This window comes from Phaseolus vulgaris, chromosome 4 (assembly GCF_051622355.1).
Source record: "Phaseolus vulgaris cultivar YP4 chromosome 4, ASM5162235v1, whole genome shotgun sequence".
In the NCBI taxonomy this organism is placed as follows: domain Eukaryota; kingdom Viridiplantae; phylum Streptophyta; class Magnoliopsida; order Fabales; family Fabaceae; genus Phaseolus; species Phaseolus vulgaris.
In genome coordinates, this window is record NC_143501.1 from 41,434,852 (window position 1) to 41,455,253 (window position 20,402).

The 20,402-nt window shown below is 29.0% G+C and overlaps 1 protein-coding gene across 1 annotated transcript; it reads right to left on the reverse strand.

Moving 5' to 3' along the window:
• Positions 1–1,494: 1,494 nt before the first annotated feature.
• On the reverse strand, positions 1,495–19,754 carry LOC137837609 (short-chain dehydrogenase TIC 32, chloroplastic). Its single transcript, XM_068646654.2, has 8 exons — positions 19,540–19,754; positions 16,927–17,158; positions 16,712–16,791; positions 16,360–16,513; positions 12,794–12,872; positions 8,124–8,208; positions 2,102–2,169; positions 1,495–1,915 (listed from the first exon to the last, which is right to left on the reverse strand). The coding sequence occupies exons 1-8, from the start codon at positions 19,643–19,645 to the stop codon at positions 1,748–1,750; spliced, it is 972 nt and encodes a 323-aa protein (XP_068502755.2). The 5' UTR covers positions 19,646–19,754; the 3' UTR covers positions 1,495–1,747.
• Between the last annotated feature and the right edge of the window lie 648 nt (positions 19,755–20,402).

The following is a 20,402-nucleotide window of genomic DNA, read 5'->3' on the forward strand; positions in this document are numbered from 1 at the left end:
CATTATCATTTCTTATTATTTTTATTGTTGTCTCAAATTGTGTTTGAACAAAAACAACAAAATTTTCCAAAGTCTTAACAATGTCAGATTTTTGTTTTTAAAGAAAAATACACCTGTACCTCAAATATTCATCAACGGTCAAGAAATATTTATGATCATGAATTGATGGTATTGAGTATGGTCCCCATACATCTACATGAATCAATTCAAAACATTTTTTAGAATTAGATGTAGTAATAGAAAATAAAAGTCTTTTTTGATTTGCAAAATGACAAACATCACAAACAATAGATTTGTTATATTTAACAAAAGGAAATTTAGTCATGATAACATCAATACATTTGTTTGAAACATGCCTTAATCGAAAATGGCAAAGGGTTTCTATATCACTAGCACTGACTTTAACAATATTGATGGTATGTGCATATTTGATGGGTTTGATTTGAAGTTCTTGATAGGATGGGATCTTGAGTATATAAAGTCTATCTTGCATCTTAGGTAAACCAATTATTTTCAAGAAATTCTTTTTCTGAATGTGATAACCATAAGAGTCAAAGGTGAGAACACAAGATAAATTATAAATCAATTTTGCTACTGAAAAAAAAAATTATTAGAAGTGAAACAAGGAATATACATAACATTGTCTATGACATCATTTTGATTGAGAAAAACACTTCTATAATAATTGGCAATGACTTGATTTCCATTTGGTAATTTGACATAAATAGGAATTAATTTGATGATATGAAGTGAAATGAGTTAAGGATGAACAAATGTGGTTAGTAGCACCACTATCAAGAATCCAAGAACTGAAAGAAGAAAGAAATTTCTTAACTGTTTGTTTTGTCATGTTGGAAGGAATAACAAAAACTTGATTAGAAACATTGGCACTAAATTTCGACTGTTGTAAAAGGAAGACAAAGGATATGAAAATGAATATTTATTCTATTTTATTTTTCTTACTTAAATCAAAGCAAAGATTCTAAATATATACAAGCAGTACACTCATCCTAGGTCTAGCTAAAGAGACAAAATGTAAAATAAAGAACCAATAAAGACTAGAATAAGAAAAGACAAAATAAAAATTAGACATATATATAAAGAGAAACAACTAAAAATTAGAAAAAATAAAATTAATATTAACTTTCTTATAGAACATTGTCCATATTCTTTGTTATTAATTTCTATTGGTTTATATCTTTTATAAAAACTTTTCTTTCATATAATTCTATGTTTGAAAGAGAGTTGAATCACATACATGTCTTCTATTTTATATAATATTTTTTACTGTTAAAAAAAATTATATAATAAAATCAGATGAGTTAAATAAGAATGTTAAAATGTTATTTAAATATATAAAATTTTAATTTTAATTTTAATATATATATATATTATATTAAAATGTGAAAGAATACAAAATTAAAGATGACAAATTCTTCTAGAATTTTAGAAATTATTCAAATATAAATTATTTCTATAGTATAAAACATGAGCTGACAACTCACAAACTTTTCGCAATTATATATATGTTACAACATTTTCAATGTCAATGAGGGCTTTGCAATAACATTTATATACATATCATTTGTGTAAAATCCACTCTTATACTCAAGCCATCAAACTTTAAGCTTGAACAACACACACGACTCTCATAAGAAATAACAACAACATATGCAGATTAACATAACTACATCATTGGTATTTTTATTTACTAAAATGGTATTCCTTTAACTGACCATTGGCACTTTTATTTATTTTGCTTAGTCAAATTTATGCTAAAATCCCATAGCTTCTTAGCCAAATCCATGTCCCTTCCCTGCAAAGAAGCTTCTGAAACATTATTATCTGCAAAATATTTGCCATTGAATCGACTCACTTGTGGGTGCAATGCTAAATAGCATGTTGTTGATGCTCCCTATCATCATGTAAAACACAAAGATAGTAAGAAAAAACTTATATTTAATAGTTAAGAACCTAAAATGATATAATTTAAAAAAATGCAGAAATAAAAAATTGGTTTTATCTGTAAAGATAGGAGTTTTCAAGTAAATGCATTTTAAGTCTATTAATATTCTTAGATTATTATTGTGGTTTAACTTACTTGCTGCACATTTTTGAACAGAAATCCCTCTAAGTTATTTAGAAATGGACTTAGCATATCCTTTAAACCTGCATAAACCATACAAATACAGATATAAAACTCAACATTTATCACTATTGCAAAAATAGTATATATAAAATCTTCCTATAAAAAAAGTTTAACATGATCGTTGTTACTGAACACGCGCGGTACGGAGAAATTCAAGTTATAGGTGTGAAAGATTAATTATTATCATAAAAAAATAATTAAATAGAAATTAATTTTAGAAATAAATTATAATTACTTGTTATATTCATTAAATTAGATACTATTTTGACTAAATTAGATACTAGAGACTAAAATATTATTTGTATCTAAATTAGTTTATATTATTAATAAATAGTTTTTAAATTGATATCTAATTAGCTATCAATGTTTTAGGTACCAACTTTAGAATCTAAATAATTGGTAGCTAACTATCTACAAATTTAGAAACTATTAATCAATAGAAACTAATTTAGAAACCAATAATTTTTTTAGTCTCTAAAATAATATCTAATTTAGTGAACATAGCAACTGATTATTTTTTTTATCTCTAAAATTGATTTTTATTTGATGTTTTTTTAGTAGTGTGTACATGAAAAGGGTATGTGTAGATAGTGGGATTTGTGGGGAGAGAAGAATATTCCTATGGTGATTACAAATGTATGTACTATGTAATTTAGTTGTTAAAAGAATGTTGTGAGAGAATTTAGTTGTTACAAATGCGTACGACTCTGTCAGGTGGAATTTCCTATATGATATGTTGTAGAGGTTGGGATTCCATGCTAAATGGATTTTATGGATCAGAAGGTGCATGGAATCCACTTCGGTTTCTGTTTTGGTAAATGGCAACCCAACTGATGAATTTAAATCGATGAGAGGGTTTAGGAAGGGTGATCCCTTAGCGCCTTTCCTTTTTATAATAGTAGTTGAAGTCCTGTAAAGGCTATAAAGGCCAAAATGCTATCAAGTATGAAGGTTGGAAGGAATGCGATAGAGTTTTGCATGCTCCGATTTGCTGACGATACACTTTCTCTATGTGAAGACTCCTTTCGTAATCTTGAAGGCTATTCTGAAGGGATATGAACTTGTATCAGATATGAAGATTATTTTCCATAAATCGAAGGTGGCAGACATAAATGTTGAAAGGAATGCTATGGAATACTATGCAAAGACCTTAAATTGTACATAAATGTCGTTGGCATGTAGAATTTGTTTGAATAAATCCGTTCTCACAACCTTACCCCTCTTCTATCTATCATTCTTTAAAGTGCCGGAATCAGTTTGTAAAAGCATCACCAGCATCTCTAGATAAGGTTCTTGTAGGGGTGGGGGAAGGAGGAAAGATCAATATCATGGGTAACATGGGAGGATTTGTGTAGACTTAAAGAGGAAGGTGGGCTGGGTTTTTAAGGATATCAGAAAGTTTAATCAAGCCCTCCTAGCTAAGTGAAGATGGCGGTTCCTAACTGAAGAGAAAAGGAAATGGAGTGCCTACTGGTTTCAAAGTTTGGCTCGGGTATGGATAGAAATAGTACGCCAGTGAAGTTCCATTCCTGGTGATGGAGAGACCTGTCTAACGTCTATCGTGGGGGAAGAGGAGGATGGTTTTAGGAAGCAATAAGCTGGAAAATAGGAGCAAGTGATAAGGTTAGATTTTGGGAGGATGTGTGGGTTGGCAACCTGAATCTCAAAACAGTATTCCTGAGGTTGTATTCTTTATCTCTGAACCAGGGAGAAAAGGTGGGTGAGGTTGGTGTGTGGGAAGAATCAAAATGGCAGTGGAGCTTGAGGTGGAGATGTGCCATGTTTGAGTGAGAATCTCTCATGGAAGAAGACCTTCTAAGGTACATATCTCTAACCAATTTGAATAAGGAGGTGAAGGACCTCCAGGTGTGGAAGATTGAAGAATCAAGGTTGTTCTCTGTGAGCTCAGTGTATGTTCACTTAGCTAGTCTCGTAAGAGGTCCTCATAATGACCTCTTCAAGTGCTTATGGAAGGTAAAAGCGCTACCCAATGTGTTGATTGCTGCTTGGAGGGTCTTGCTAGATAGAATTCCAACAGGAATGGCTTTGAGTAGGAGAGGAGTGTCGGTGAATACTCCCATATGTCCTATGTGTCAGGCTAAGGAGGATTCAAGTCAACATCTGTTCTTAGAATGCGTATATGCACAGAGGGTTTGATCTATGTGTTTTAGGTGGATTGGCATTTTATTTGTGAAACACAATGATTTGAAGTGCCATATGAGAATTTTCATCTGGCTCAAGTGAGTAGCTAACGAAACTTGGTGTGGAAAGGTTTTCGGGCAACAATAGTGAGGTGTACTGGGAACAAAAAAATTGTGTTATATTCAAGGAAGGGGTAGTTGATGCGAAAGAGATTCTTTACATGGCACAACTTAAATCTTGGTTGTGGATGAAATATAGGATTCATTCATTCAATTACTCCTTTACGGACTTGGTCTTGAATCCCCTTCCATGCATAAGAAGCTATAAGTAAGCGTGAAGGGTTACAAGAAGCAAATATAGAGGGAAGAGGTTGAATTTAGGGGAACTTATAGTACACAAAGGAAGTTCTTTTTTAAAGGGCGTTGAAGAGTCTAGGAGCATTCAGACAGAGGGTAGGATTTGAGTATGAATGAATAGTATGTAGGATGCTGATGTGTGTATATCTGGTGAACCACATCTGTCTCTTTGCAGTAGCACGATGCAGATTGAGGATTTGGCAATTGGTTCAGCTAGGTGGAATGGACATGAACCATTGCAGCTTTGACTAATGTCTACCTAGCGCTGTTGTGAATTTTCTAGCAGATTTAATAGGTATGAAGTAATAAGCTGGAGTCTCTGTTGGGTGTAATAGGTGTGTTGTATTTGGTTAGGTTGTGTGTTTCTGAAATCTTTGTTTTGTTATGGAATGGTGTGGTGTATAAGTGGAAAAGAAGGAGCAGATTATGGTAGGAGAGGTGTCTGACACAAGGATCAAGTTGTCACCTACAGGGTGCTGCCTCTGCTCTCTTAGTTCTGCTATATCATTCCACGTAACTCTTTAGCATAGTGCTACCAATCCCTGCTTGTTTTTCTGCAGCTATGTTTTATTTGTGATGCAGATTAGTAAAGTAGTTACCACTGTGATACAGGGTTTTTAAGCTGCCAACTTTAGGGTTCCTGTGCTGGTTTTTTTCACAATGTTTTCTGCATTTGTACCCTACTTCTAAGGCATTTTGCAGCTATGTGCAAGTGAAGTTTTAAGGAGCTACAGAATTATACAGCAGTTGCAGCAAATCAATAGGGGGAATGCATTGGAGGAAGGAAGATGAAGAAGAATGAGCTCTTAGGTAAGGCTTGACAACATAGTTGCTGTCAAGATTTTTCACAATTTGAGGGTAGTTTAGTTTGGTGTGTGGTGCAACTATGAATTTCTTTGCTTAAGGGACCTAGTTAACTTCTTTTATAGAGCTTGTTTTATGGAAAAGCCTAAGTTGATTATTTGTTGTGTTATAACTGTTAGTTTAAGCTAGCTGGTAGGCTTTGATCTTGTTACTTGTAATAGGGTTGGGACCCTCCTGAAGTGTCCCCTCTAATTAATTTATTCTTTGTTGATAAAAAAAAGAATAACACAGTTGCTAAGAGTATAATTGATTGGATATTTGTGTTGCATAAATGGTGGATGATTGTAATAAGATTTATGTACTTGATAGAACTGTGTTACATCATTCCTTACTATTCAAAAACACAATTATTGATTGGGGACCCAAACATTTAAGGTTATGGATTTGTGGCAGAAGGAGTGAGGATATATAAAAAATGTTTAGTATATAAAGTAGTTTCTATTAGTAATAAAAATTTATAAAGTAGTTTCTAAATTGGTATCTAACCATTAGCAACCAAGGTTTTAACTACTAACTACTTTATATTCTAAAAGTCTCTATTAGTTTTTTAAAGACTAATTTAGAATCTAAAATATCAGTAGTTAAAACCTTGGTAGCTAATTTAAACACTAATTTAGAAACCATTTTATAAATTTTTATTGATATTAGAAATCACTTTAGATACCAATAATACTTTAGTCTCTAAAATAATATTTAATTTAGTCAATATAGTGACCAATTTATTTTTTTTCTAAATTTGGTTGTTATTTAATGATTTTCTTGTAGTGATATATTATGTATGAGAAAATGAAATAATTGAAGAAGAACCTTGAAGTGTGAAATAGAGACAAGTTTTGGAACATAATAGAAATACAATAGAGAACACAATAAAGAAAAAAGTTATTTGGATAAGTTTGATGAGGAAGATAATATAGAACAAAATGGGTCGAAGGAGAGAATGAAGCTAATGGTAGAATTAAGAAAAACTAGTTGTAGGTATGAATGTTGATCAAACAAAAAGCAAGAGAAAAATGAGTTACTAAAAGAATTCAAACACAAGGTAATTTCCATGCAACTATAAATTAGAGGTGGATTAAAAATGGAATAAGATATATTTAAGGAGAAAATTAAAATATATATATATATATATTTAAGGAGAAAAAAGATATAAAATAAGACTACAAGGTGAATAAAGTATATTAAAATAGTAAATGAAGTCTTGTTGTTGAAATGGAAATGGAGGCTGATGACTAAAAATCTGGATGTGGAGGGAGATTTTGAAATCCAAATGTGGAAATTGGAGGAACATAAAGAAGGACAATAAGACTAAATATGATTCATTGTGGAGGAAGGATTTGGGAAAAGTATGAAAAACTGAGGAACAACAAAATTTGTTTGATGCAAATGTTATTTGGAAAGTGAATTCTGATAGCACAATCAACTTTTGGAGAAATAAATGGCTAGGGAAACTTCGTTCTACATGAAATATCCTAGGTAGTTGCAAATACAAATTTAGGTAGTTGAATTAAGGAGAGTTGAAAATTGGATTTTCATTGGAGAAGAAGTTGGTATCAATGGAAATTAACTTAGGTCAATTAGTTGATGTAGGAAATAGAATGTACTAAACTAGTAGTAGCCAGAGAGGATGGTTTCATATGGATGGGTGATGAATATATTGTCAAATTTGCATACGAAATGAAGCAAGAAATATATATGATCAAATCATTTAATATGTATATAACATTGTGGAAAAGTAAAGTTATACCTTCAAGAGTATGTTTAGCATGGAGACGGTTTCAAGTTAGGTTACCAACTAAGATAATTTAGAACATGTGAAGACTAATTTGTGTGTTATGTGCGATGTTGAAGAAGAGGCAACAAATAGGATATGGATCCGGTGACATAATTGGTTGGGAACACTAGTGGTTTCCCAAAAAAACTCCTAGGGATCACTTCCTTATGTTTACGATATAAGGTAAGTAAGAAAAGAAACAACATTTGGAGAACAATGTGTCTAGTTGTGATATGACATAGTGTATTTGGAAACACAATAAATTTTATAAACCATCAAATAATATTACAAGAAAACTATTAAATAGAAACCAGTTTTAGAATCTGAATAATTTGTAACTAACTAGATACTAATTTAGAAACTATTTATGGAAACTAATTTAGATATCAATAACTTTTTCAATTTCTAAAATAGTATCTAAGTTAGTCAATATAATAACTAATTATTTTTTTTTCTAAAATTGATTTGTAATTTTTTTGTATGGATTGAAATACCGGAAGTATTTTATTTATATAATTTTCTTTTAATGATAAAAAAGTGATATAATTATAAAATAATTACATGTGAATTGTTTTTGGAAAGATGTAGGCTATTGTATTTACTAAGTTTGAATTCATTAAATAAAACAACGAATTGAACACAATTAGTTTCATTTTCCAACCAATATTAATTGATTATGTATAAAATATAAGATTAAAACATCAAAAGTACATTAATTAAACTTTTGGAAGATAGTTAAAAGTAGAACATTATACAGATATAAATTAATTATTTAACAATTTAAATAGGGTTATGATAATTTTCATGTAGACTATTAACTTTATAAATATATTATAATTACCTTTCAAGAATCGATTATGAAGATATATATTTGTGCAAACAACTCCTGGATGAAGAGAATTGGCAGTAATATCTATTCCATCTTCCTGGACAATTGCAATATTAACCAAGTGTTATATTTAATACATCATATTATTTCTTAATTTAAAAAATTACATAAGAAACAGTAACAACAACCATTAACTACTATATGTTTTCATTTATTTTCCTAACAATACAATTTTTCAAAAATAGAAAATAAAGTGTTATTAGGTGATACTCTTATTGCCAAAAATTAAAATAAATATTTTTTGTCAAATAAAATGGCCTCTCCCTCTTAAAGACCAAAATACTAATTATTAGCAATATATAGTTTTGCCAAATACTTGTTAATAATTACCTACTGAAAGGATATGCAATTTCAACATAAGTGACTTCAAATTTAATTTAGTTTCAACATGAGATTTGACTTGTCCAATCCTCTAGTAGTCAACTTGTACCATAATTATACAAAGGTTGTTTACGAATGAAAATGACACTCAGTTTTAAAACACTAATATATACACTTTTATGTAAATCACTAGCTATTTTACTTGGTAACGAGATCCTTCACTTTATACAAACCTAAAAGAAATGTTAGGACTAGAATTAACAGAATATTAATTACCACAAAATGGTTAGATGTATAGGAAGTGCATACTCTTTCCAAGACAGAAATAAGATATTAATAATATGTTGACAATTCTGCACTATATATATTACAAATTAAAAAGAAAAATAATTTTTTTTTTTTAAATATGGACTCCACATTAAGAGATTGAATTTTTTTTTAAATTGCAATGTGTCACATCACAATTGTAAAGTGATATCTTTATCTATGCATTGTCAAAGTAACATTTTCTATTTGAGATTATTTTCTTAATGTTTTGGTGGACAAAAAACAAGATTAGAGACCTAAGTCTTTTAGGATATTAGATGGTTGGTTAAAAGTAAACAATTTTAAAACTTTTGTAGACACTGAATGGGAAACTCTCTAGCAACAAGGTTCTCTAGGTTTTGTCTTAAAAGAGAAACTAAAGGCTTTGAAAGGTAAACTAAATAGTGGATTCAATAGCTGTTTGGAAGAATTAATTTTTTTTCTGATCGGCAAAGAATAAAATAAATTAGTGTGACGTACTTAAGAGGTGCTTCAACCCTTATACAAAAAATACAAGTTATTAGTCTACAATCAATCCTATAGTCCAACAAATAACAAAACAACAACCCCATAATAATAAAATAGTTGTATTACAACCTTTAAAACTGGTTTAAAAGGGAAACCAATTTCACATTCCTACTATATGTTTTCACAATACGAAGATACCTACAACTTAAATCAAATCAGCTGTTTATAAATCACATCAACTTTGTGAAATTAGCTTCTCCTTTTGAAGACAAAGATACACGAAACAATGTATCATATTGTGAGCATTAATAAACGATACTCAAATGTTACGAGAGAAATTAATGAGATAGATAAAAATGGAGGAATTACAAAGGCTTGAAGTTAAGGAATATGAAATAAAAGAAAATTGTAGGAAAAATTCTAGCAAGTGACTACATATTGTGAGTCTTTGGAACGATTATCATACAAAGCAAATGATGAAGAATAACATGATGATTTAAGAAGAAATTTGTTGTGTGATGATAGTGCTTAGTGCAACGAGGCAATTATTCTTAGGACCTACTATGGTGCGGTATGTAGAATTATATGTTGTATAATGAAAGACTAACTGGTGCAATAGCTGTTGGAAAACAACAAGGAATAAACAGGGTCGTAAAGGTTGTCTTAGTTGCAGCGTACCACCCTACCATAGAATTGGACTTGTTTTTTTCTCTGTTTGTTGGCTTGGTTCACGATCCCTATATATATCAACATAGTGGTAGAAATAACAATGTTGGATACGGATAAAAAAGGAGTAAAATGTTATACTTAGGCCAAAGAAATCATGTCTCATAGATGATGTTGTTTGTAATGTTTTTCTAATGGATCAATTCAATGGTTGCTTATGGTCTACAAGATTGGATGGGAATATTAGTCTAGGTCTAAGTATTTTTGCTGATTGTGTTTGTAATTAATGATGAAGGTCCTTGTTGTTTTTTTCCTACAATATTTCTTTTTGCTACTGCAAGAGCTCTTATTAGGATTCTCTGATTTTGTGTTGTAGTTTTTGTATAAGGGTTGAAATATCCATAAAATACCTCTATTTTTTTATTTTTTTGTTGATTAAAACAAATTGTGAGTCTCTACATAGGCAAAAGACAAGATTTATGTGGCTTAAAGAAGAGGATATAGAAATAAATCTATGCTTACAGAGTTGTAAATCCAAGGAGGTTGGGAGTAATGATAAGTGCCAAATTTCAATAATCTTTCATATTAAAATATAGGCACTTATGGATATTAATTGTTAAAATAAGTATAAAATAACCCTAAATATATGAAATTATACATTTTTACATATTTTGTGATTTTAATTTAAATAATAACGATTTATTTCCAAATTTGTGTTAATTTCAGGATTCCAGAAAGAATGAAGATAACTGAGCAAAAAGAGAATATACAAAGCTAAAAAGGGAAAGTTGGAATGCACCAGTATCACCAAAGTTGCCCCAAACTCACAAAAAGCCAAGACGCCATCAGTGGATCTCGCTTGAGCGAGATTGCTCTAGTGACCTTAGGTCTTTTTATGTTTTACTTGCCCAAGTAAGCCCATTAGTGCTCAAGCAAATTAGGTTAAATAGGAGGCTTGAGGAACAACCCTAGTGTGCAAGATTGAGAGGAAAATACCATTGAGTGAATTGTAAACCAATTGGGAGAATAGGAGGTGTGAGAAACATTAGAGGAGGCAATCGTCAAGGAGAAACATCTTGGATCTTCTTTTCATGCTCTCCCTGCTTGTAATAGTCATCATGTGTGGCTATTTCTACCCTTTGCAATTGGAACCAATATGTTCAAACTCTTATGTATTGAGGTGATATCTAAACATAATATTATATTCTTAATTGATGATTGGTATTATCATTTTGTTTGTAATGTTTGGTTTACCATGATCTATAATCTTAAATTTGACTGGAAAGTACTTCTAAGGTTCTGACCTAAATGATAATACTTAACATATTTGAATGTTAGGAATAAATTTGAAATGTTAATTGTTATCAACGTATGATCTTAATGATAAGTTGTTTTAATAAATATGCGAGTAATCGATATTTAGGAAGCATCTTAATAATTTTATATGCGACAAATCAATATAAATTATTTTTATACGGGCATCAATATCAATCAAAGGACACAATATTGTCATGCTAATCAAAATACAAAAAGAGTGAGAAAGATGAAACCCAATCATTATTTTCCAATTGAAGCAACAAACTCTTTGACTTTTTTTCTAATTAATAATTGTCATCATAACAAATGTCAATAAACTTTAATTATTCTTTTTTATATTTAGTGAATATTTTACTTGATTATTCAATTCTTCCTTGTCAGTTCGATATCAATCTTTAGGGACAAATTATTACTTTTGACCACGCGGTGCACTTATCGTAGAAAAGTCATCAAGTAACCAATGGGGATAAAGGATACTTAGAGTGGATTTCTTGTCTATAAATGAGGGTGATAATATAATGCTTTCACAAGTATGTATGAGCTTCAATTGAGAACGTGAATGTGGAGATGAGAGTATGGAGCCTCACAAATTAATTTGAAGTTAGTTTTGAGAAAGTTGTATTGGTTTTAAGATTCACTTTGAGAAATCATGACTTGGTGGAGTGGAATCTTCTTATCTAAATGTTGAGAATATTGAATTTTTATGAGAAATGGATTTTGTGGATTATTAGGTGCCTAAAATCAAACTTAGTACCACAGTGAGATGTGTGGATTTTCTTGTTCCTAGTGAATTGATATGAATGTATACTAAAGTTTGTTAATATTATAGTTGAAACTACTTTAATTTATTGTATGTTTTTATTCTCTTCATGTTTTTAATACTATTCTTCAATTTATTGTGGTATTAGTTTGTTGTGATGTTCTTGTTTGGTGGATTTAGTGAAAATCCATAACACCTATCATTTTGAAATTTGGTAGCAAGTTAATAGGGTTTCCTTTGCTGAAAGTATATTTTGCATAGTTTTGTCCTGTATCTTTCTTGTGTCTCCGTTTAAATTCCAAAACTATAGTTTGAAAAAACATCAAATAATTTAAAATAGGTTTTTTGTGGGGAGCAAAAGATAGATTCATTGAGTAGTTGGGAGAAAGACTATTGTACAAAAGGAGTGTGGTGGTATCAGGTGAAGTATCTAACAACTTTTAACGAAATGCTTCTAAGAAATTAATGCAAATGGTTACTACAATTTAGAGGAAAAACCCTACAGTCCAAAATCTCAAATTCTAAGTATGGAGGGTGGAAAAACATGTTAGTTGGTATTTATTTACTTCTAAATTAAACATAACCACTCTTTCTTAGGGATTTTTAGTATGTGCATATAGAAATTAAATATTTTTTTTCTTTTGATTTCTATAAAATGGTTTGGTACTAATTGTGATGTCTATTGTTGATAAAAAAAACTATAAACAAAAACATTTTTTCTTCATAGTTAATTTTTTTTATTAATTAATCAATTGAAATAATGAAAAATTTACTATGGTAAAACCTTGAAACGTCTTGCAAGTTCTTTGGCATGTAAAATGTTAGCAAGCTTTGATTGCCCATATGCACGCCAATTGTTGTAACTGCACATAAGAAAGTAAATGAATTATGAAAAACACGAATATTTTGCCATTACAATTCTTGTATGTTTTCATGCTGATATGTAAGAATCATAACTTATTGGTTGTAATAAGGTTGAAGTATCTCTAAAATACTATATATTTATTTATTCATTTTTTTCTGACAAAAGAATGTTTACATGTTGAAATATTTTTATCTTAAAAAATATAGAAATAAATTATAAATGATAAGGAAATGATTTTTGCTTAAGTCATCAATAAGTATTAAGAAGTGAATTTTAAGCCTAACTCAACTTCATAAAATCGGCTTATAAGGTGATGTTTGCACCCCCTTATATATTAGGAAATGTCCTTATTTCTATTCAATGTGGGATCTCCAACACACCTCTTCACGCCGAGACTTGCCAACTCGTGTGTGAGACTATATATTTATGAGTAGTACAAAAAACATACACTATATTGATGTTTGCTATGTGACATTTTAGTTTTCATTATGAAAGTTGATGTTCTTTCTTTTATGGCTTTTTAGTGAAAAAGTCATGAATCTATTTTATAAAATTTTGTATAAGAATATTTATAAGAGAAAAGTATGAATAACATATTGAAAATGTATTCTTCATAAATTTAAATTCATTTATACATAAGTAAATTTATAGAAAAAAATTCATATAACTTTTCCAAATTTTACTTTTAATTTATGCATAAATTAATTTTATCTTATATAAAAATAAATTTATTTTTTACTTTATATTTTTTTATTATGTTTTTTACTAAAATACTCCTATAAAAAAGTCTCAATAATCAATATGTTATTGGTATTGATATTCAACTCAATTTTTTAACAATGTTTTGATTCAAGATCTGCTGAAGAAAAAACAATATTTAGGAGAATGGACATGTTAAAAGTGATTAATCAACTTTTTTAGAGGAGATAATTTTAACTGAATATATAATATAGTTATAAAAAAAATTGTTAACAACGACTTCAAAAGGTTTTGGTAAGCATGATGTTCATTGTGTTTGTGAAAAGGAGAAAGTTTAAGACATGAAAGGGTATAAGATGTGGAGGTTGGAGTTTGAAGAGGCTAGATGCTTTGTTAGTAGGAACTTCACATTTGACAAAACTCAAATGACTATTATAGTGGGAAGGAGAAAATCCACATTGAGGGGAATCCTTCTAATGATGGATTAGACCGTCTAGAGGTGCCAAACAATGAATCATTAGACAATGTAAACTAACATTTCTATCTCTTAGTCAAGAAGGCCCAAATGTACAGAGGTTGAGTCTGACTATGAACTTGTGTGTGATATACAGAGGAGGAGGATCAAATATGCACAAAGGTTTGGGCATGTTGATTTTATCAGCTATACTTTGACAACAACTAAAGAGATATACAATTTGAATCCTAGAAGCTTCCTGAAGGAGGCTATAGATTATGTATAAGGTTAGCAATGACATCTTGGCATGGAGGAGAAGATTGAATCTCTAAGGAAGAATCACACATGGATGCTTGTTGATCTACCGAAATACTAGAAGGTGTTAGGATGCAAGTGAGGGTTCAAGAAAAGAGAGAGAATATCATGTGTGTAAGGGTAGAGGTTCAAGACTAGACTAGTGGCGAAATGGTATATAATAAGATATTCTCACATTTGGTAAAAAAAAAATTCAATAAGGATTTTGATGTCTATTATTAACCTATACAATCTAGTGTTGGAACAATTAGATGTGAAGACAACTTTTTTGCATGGAATCTTGGAGGAGACCGTCTACATACAGTAACCTGGAGGGGTTGTTGAAGAAAAAAGGAAGATATCTCTTGAAGAAATCACTTTATGGCTTTAAACAGAGTCCAAGGTAGTAGTACAAGGGATTTGAAGACTTCCTAAGGCGGACAAGGTTCTAAAGAAGCAGTTATGATAGCTGTGTGAAGAAAAGTATATATTTATTTTTGGTCTTATATCTAGGCAATATTCTTATAGCCAACTAATATAAAAATGAATTGAAGGAGTTTAAAGAAAAATTAAGCTCAGAGTTTGAAATAAAGGATCTAGGTCACGCAAGGCGAATACTAAGAATAAACATACAAAGGGATTAAACGGTTGGAATATAACGTCTATCTCAGCAAGGAAAGTTGCAGAAGGTGGTTGAGAGGTTTAGGAAGCATGAATATAAACTTATGGGAACAACTTTGGGACATCACACAAAGCTCTCAATTACCCAAGCTCCTAGTATTAAGATAGAAATGAGGGAGATGAAGACTACTATATTGTATGGGATGATCTGTAGTAGACCATTTGGTACATGTTATTAATGTGGTTATAATATTCATGGTAGGTCATGAACTGCACATTGGGAGGCTTTAAAGTGGTTGTTGAGATATTTGAATAATGGAACAATATCGTCTAACCTAGGCGATTTATGCATAACAAAGTTGTTATAGAGTGATTTGTAAACGTTGATTATACAGGGAATGTTGATACCATAAAGTCACCTATGTGTATCCTTTTACATTGTTTGGTATTGCAATTTTCCGAAAATACAGTTTGTAATCAGTGGTGGTTTTATGTACTACCCAGGCAGAGTATATCGCACTCATAGAAGAGGTGGAGAAGCTATAGTGATTAAAGGGGATGATTGGAGAGTTGGGTAGTGTGTAGGCCTGTGTGACTATTTATTATGATAGCCAAAGTATCATACATATAGTTAGTCATTATATCTACCATTAGAGGATGAAACAAATAGATGTTAGAATGGACTTTGTGAGTGATATTGTTGAGTCTAGGGACGTTAGAATAAAAAAGATAGCCTTGGGGAAAAATCCTACATATGTTTTATGAAGTCCTTCCTAAGATCGAGGTTTAGATAGTGTTTAAAGTGGATTAATTTTTTGTTAGAAGAAAAAGGAAGTTGATATTGGAAGCTCTTTCATAATTTGGAGTAAAGGTGGAGATTTGTGATGTTTTGATCTAAATCATGTGCAATAGACAATCTTCTGTAGAGATCATTCAGGTGATTAGACCATCTGATGAAAGAGAGCAGAATACCATCTACTAGAGACCATCTAGTGCAAGCATTTATTAGGCTTAATTGTCTTAATCATTTTTTATTATTCCTTTATTTTAGGTTTTTTATATCAATATATATCGTTATGAGTATGGACTGTACAATCTAAACTTATTAGACTATGTGTATAAAACCTTTTTGTGTTAATAAAAGTGTTTTATTTGTTCTTCTTGTTTGTTATTGTTGATAACCTAATAATTTCAACTTTAAAGATCACTCTCCAAATATTTTTTATTTTTTTTTAGAAGAGAAAGAAAGTTTGGAAGAATTTTAACCAAGGAGTGTTTAGATTTCAATTTTAGCACCCTTTCTTATAAAAACATTAACATAATTAATACTTACTAAAAAAATATCTTTTAGACAACTAGCATATGTTCATGATTGATACAAGATGAATCTACTTCATAGATTTGAACTACCTTTTACCTTGATGGATCATTAATTTTCTCAAAATGGATTCCTCCACAATACGTAAATCGATGACCTGTTGAAGATACATTAACAATTCTCCCTTGTACCTTACTTTCTCTTGTTGTTTTCTTCATATTATCCAACAACAAATTTGTTAGATGAAAATGCCCTGTGAAATTATGTTCAACAAAATATATAGATTAAGATTATTTTTAAAATTTCTCAACTTTATAGAAATAACAAAGTTATTAGACATTTTATGTCAAAGGGTAAAATGAATATGCATATGATAATTACTTATAATCTCAAACACGCTCCAATATCATAAAAAAATAATGTAATGAAACTTAGATAAATTAAAAAATACCTAAATAATTTATAGCAAATTGAAGTTCAATGTTGTCTGTGGATAGCAAGAAAGGGGTTGCACAAATCCCTGCATTGTTTCTTAGAATTACAAAAAAACAAATAAATTATTATTATTATACTAAATTATTTCAATGAATGATACGATTAAGTATTTGGAAGGATATATGAAATAGTATATGAAAGAAAAAGTTTAATAATGTAGTTGGTGCTTACATCAAAATATTCAATGGAAGACGAGTTGAATTAAACTCAGTTGCAAAATTTTGAACAGAGACCATTGAGCTTAAATCTAACTTCATCACATCAACTTTAGCTGTTGGAGTTTCCTTAAGTATTGATTCCTTCACATTATTTGCATCAATCATATCAATCACTCCCATAATCACATGCACACCACGCAATGCAAGAACACGAGCAGTTTCAGCACCAATACCACTTGATGCACCTATTGTGTTTTCAAACAACAATTATTACAATTAAAAAGTGTATGTATACAACAACAAAAAATATCATGGAGTTTTTTTATTTATTTTTAATTTGACTTAGTATATATACATTATCAAAATTTAAAATCAAGAAAATATGGCATTTTCTTAAAAGATATTCTTGTACCTAAGTTGTATAGTGTTAAACTCAGTTAACAACTAAGCAATTTTGGCTAACCCTGAATTGTGAGGTTTAGGTAGTTTGTTTGGAAAATTAGGTCTTAGACCTAGTTTGAAACAGTTGCTCCCTACCTTGTTCAATGATTTCCACTTGCATTGGATGCATGTTGTTTTTTTAATTAAGTGTTTTCTGTCTAAAAGCTTTTATAATTTAAAGATTTAATTAAGTTCTAAGTCATTTAAGTTTTTTTATTGATTTTTATTAAAAAAATTGTTTTATTGAGTACTTAAAATTTTTCTATTTTTCATTTGAATTTGTGACATTTAATTTTTCCGTTGGTTGGGTAACACAAGTGTTATCTTACTATGTCATCTTGTTTACTTGTATTCACGAGTTAATTAAATGTGAGGTTTTGTAGATAATATAAAATAATATTATTATTAATGTAAAACAACAAGTGACTTGTATTAATTTATTGAAAATGTGTTGGATAAGAAGGTTGTCATACTCCCTTATGACTTCCACGTCATCACGTACAACGACCAAATAATCATCGTCATCACCTGTAGGTTACAATAATGATTTCTTGGTAATTGTAGGTGACAACAATGATCATTTCGTCGTTATAGATGATAATGACCATCGACGAGCATAATGATTTCAATATCTAACACATTTTCAATTCAATAAAAGTCACTTATCATTTTACAACACGATATTATTTTATATTAATTACAAAACATCACATCACATTTTTAACACATAAAGACTAGTAAAAATTATGATGAAGTAAAATAACAAAGACATCACTTAATTAACAGAAAAATTAAATAACAGGAATTGAATTGGAAAATATAAAGTTGTTACTCCTAAAATAAAATAATAGACACTCAATTGAAAATACTAAAAATAATAAGGGATTGAAACTTAACTAAGTTTAATTTAATTAGATAAAAAAAATCCACCTTTTTTACGAACTTAAAATAAAATCAATTGTAGTTATTTTTTTTTAAATAATTTTTTTAAAAAAATTTGTATTTGAATAAAGACATTTAAATTTATTAAATTTATAGTATTTCAATTTTTATCAAATATAAATATTTATTTTCCAATTAAATATTTTTAATAATTAAAAATATTAGTTAGAGAGTTTTTTAATCAAGGTCTACAAAGTTGACTTAGAAAAAAATCTAAGTTAATGTAGATTAGGATTTTTTACAATATTAGTTAAAGTTTTTCAAAATTATTTCAATTGATATTAACTAAAGTTATTTTTTTTGGCATTGTTGGAATGAGTGTTTTCCGATAACTTCTCACTTGATACTAGCTAAATGTGTCCCCACACTAACATTAACTAACAATCTTAAACAAATTAATGAAAAATATTTTTAAATTTATATCTAATATTAGTTAGTAAGATTTTAATTACAAATAATTTTAAATTTTAAATTAATTACTAATTTAATTAAATATCAATTTAAATGTAAAGTAGCTAGTAATTAAAATATGAGCTAATATAAAATTTTAATTTAAAAAATAATTTATAAATTTTATTAATCACAAAACCTATTTTATATATAATAATTTTTTAGTTTATAAAATAGTATTTAATTTAGTTAATATAATTATTAGTTATTTAATAAAACATTAATTAACATGAACAACTTTATGTGAATAATCAATATTTTAATTTAAAAAGAAAACATATCATTAAAATAGTAATATAATAAGTTATCAAGGTATTAAAGCTCTATTTTGAAATATTTGAAATTTATTATTTATATGCATTATTATTTTTTATTATATTATAATACATTTACTCGTGAAATGGTAGCATGTCTCTCCCCTTTCGCGTAAAAATCTGGGACGATGGCTTGAGAATACCATGAAAGAAGCTTACTATCGACTTTCTTTGAAAAAAGAGTGATAATTAAATGTAGTCTCTCAAGTAAAAATTTCACTGCATTAACTCATTACTCAAGGAAATGATCCAGTGAAATTTTAACAGAAATTTAATTTTCAATGACTAAATTGGAGAGACAGTATGATAAAAAAGTATTTCAAATATTTGTTTATTAAAATATAATTTTCTTTATTTATATTTCATAAGATAATAATTATTTGTTTACCTTTTTCTTTAATTAACATGTAATGATATGAAAAATATGACGAGTGTTGAATAGAAAATGAAAAAGCAGTGAGAAAGAGAAAAAGAGCGACCTGTGACAATTGCAGTGAGAGCGGTAGCATGGATCCCTTGAGTAACTTGGAGTGCAGTGGAAGATGATGAAAACCCAGAATCTCCTTTTCTACTCAATCCCCACATTTTTCTTTTCTTTTCTTTTCTCTCTCAAACTCACTATTTCTATATCTTCTCTATATTCATTGCAGGAATGCAAAAGCAAGCAGTTCTCATAAATATATGCGTGTTGCAGGAACACCTACACAAATCATAAATGTTACAGTTAGGAATGCAGAAGCAAGAAGTTGCTGATATAAATATATGTGTGTGGACGAACACCTACCCAAATCATAAATGATACGTACAGTTAGATAACAATTGGGCTACATCACTGTGAATATTTTATTAACATTATCAAGATTATAAGTTTTAGTTATTTTTTTCCTGATAATGATTTTCGTGTATATATATATGTTCTTTATTTCGTGTGATTATAATATTAATTTACAAATGGGACTATAAGTTCTTTATTTTTAAATTTGAGATATTAGTATACGAAAACAATTAAATAAAAATTAATTTTAAAAACTAAAAAATAGTTCATATTTAAAATAGTTTTTATTATTATTAAATAATTTTTAAATTACTAGTTAATTTAGCTACGTTATATTTTATTTATTTGGTAGTTAGAATATTAATAGGTAATTAAATATTAATTTAAAAAATATTTATTAATAATAAACATTATTTTAAATATTGATAAATTTTTTAATATTTAATTTAATTAATATAATAATTAATTAATTTTTTTCTTTCAAATTAATCTTTATTTAATAACTTTTTAAGTGGTAGAACCAATACTGTAGTGTTAGAGCAAATAGTTAAGTAAATAAAATTAATC

Coding starts and splice junctions, on each gene's coding strand:
- LOC137837609 (XM_068646654.2), bottom strand. CDS start 19,645: ATGTGGGGATTGAGTAGAAAAGGAGATTCTGGGTTTTCATCATCTTCC. Junction 12,873..16,359: donor AAAATTAATGATCCATCAAG/GTAAAAGGTAGT, acceptor TCTTATGTGCAG/TTACAACAATTGGCGTGCAT. Junction 1,916..2,101: donor TGTTCAAAAATGTGCAGCAA/GTAAGTTAAACC, acceptor ACATGATGATAG/GGAGCATCAACAACATGCTA.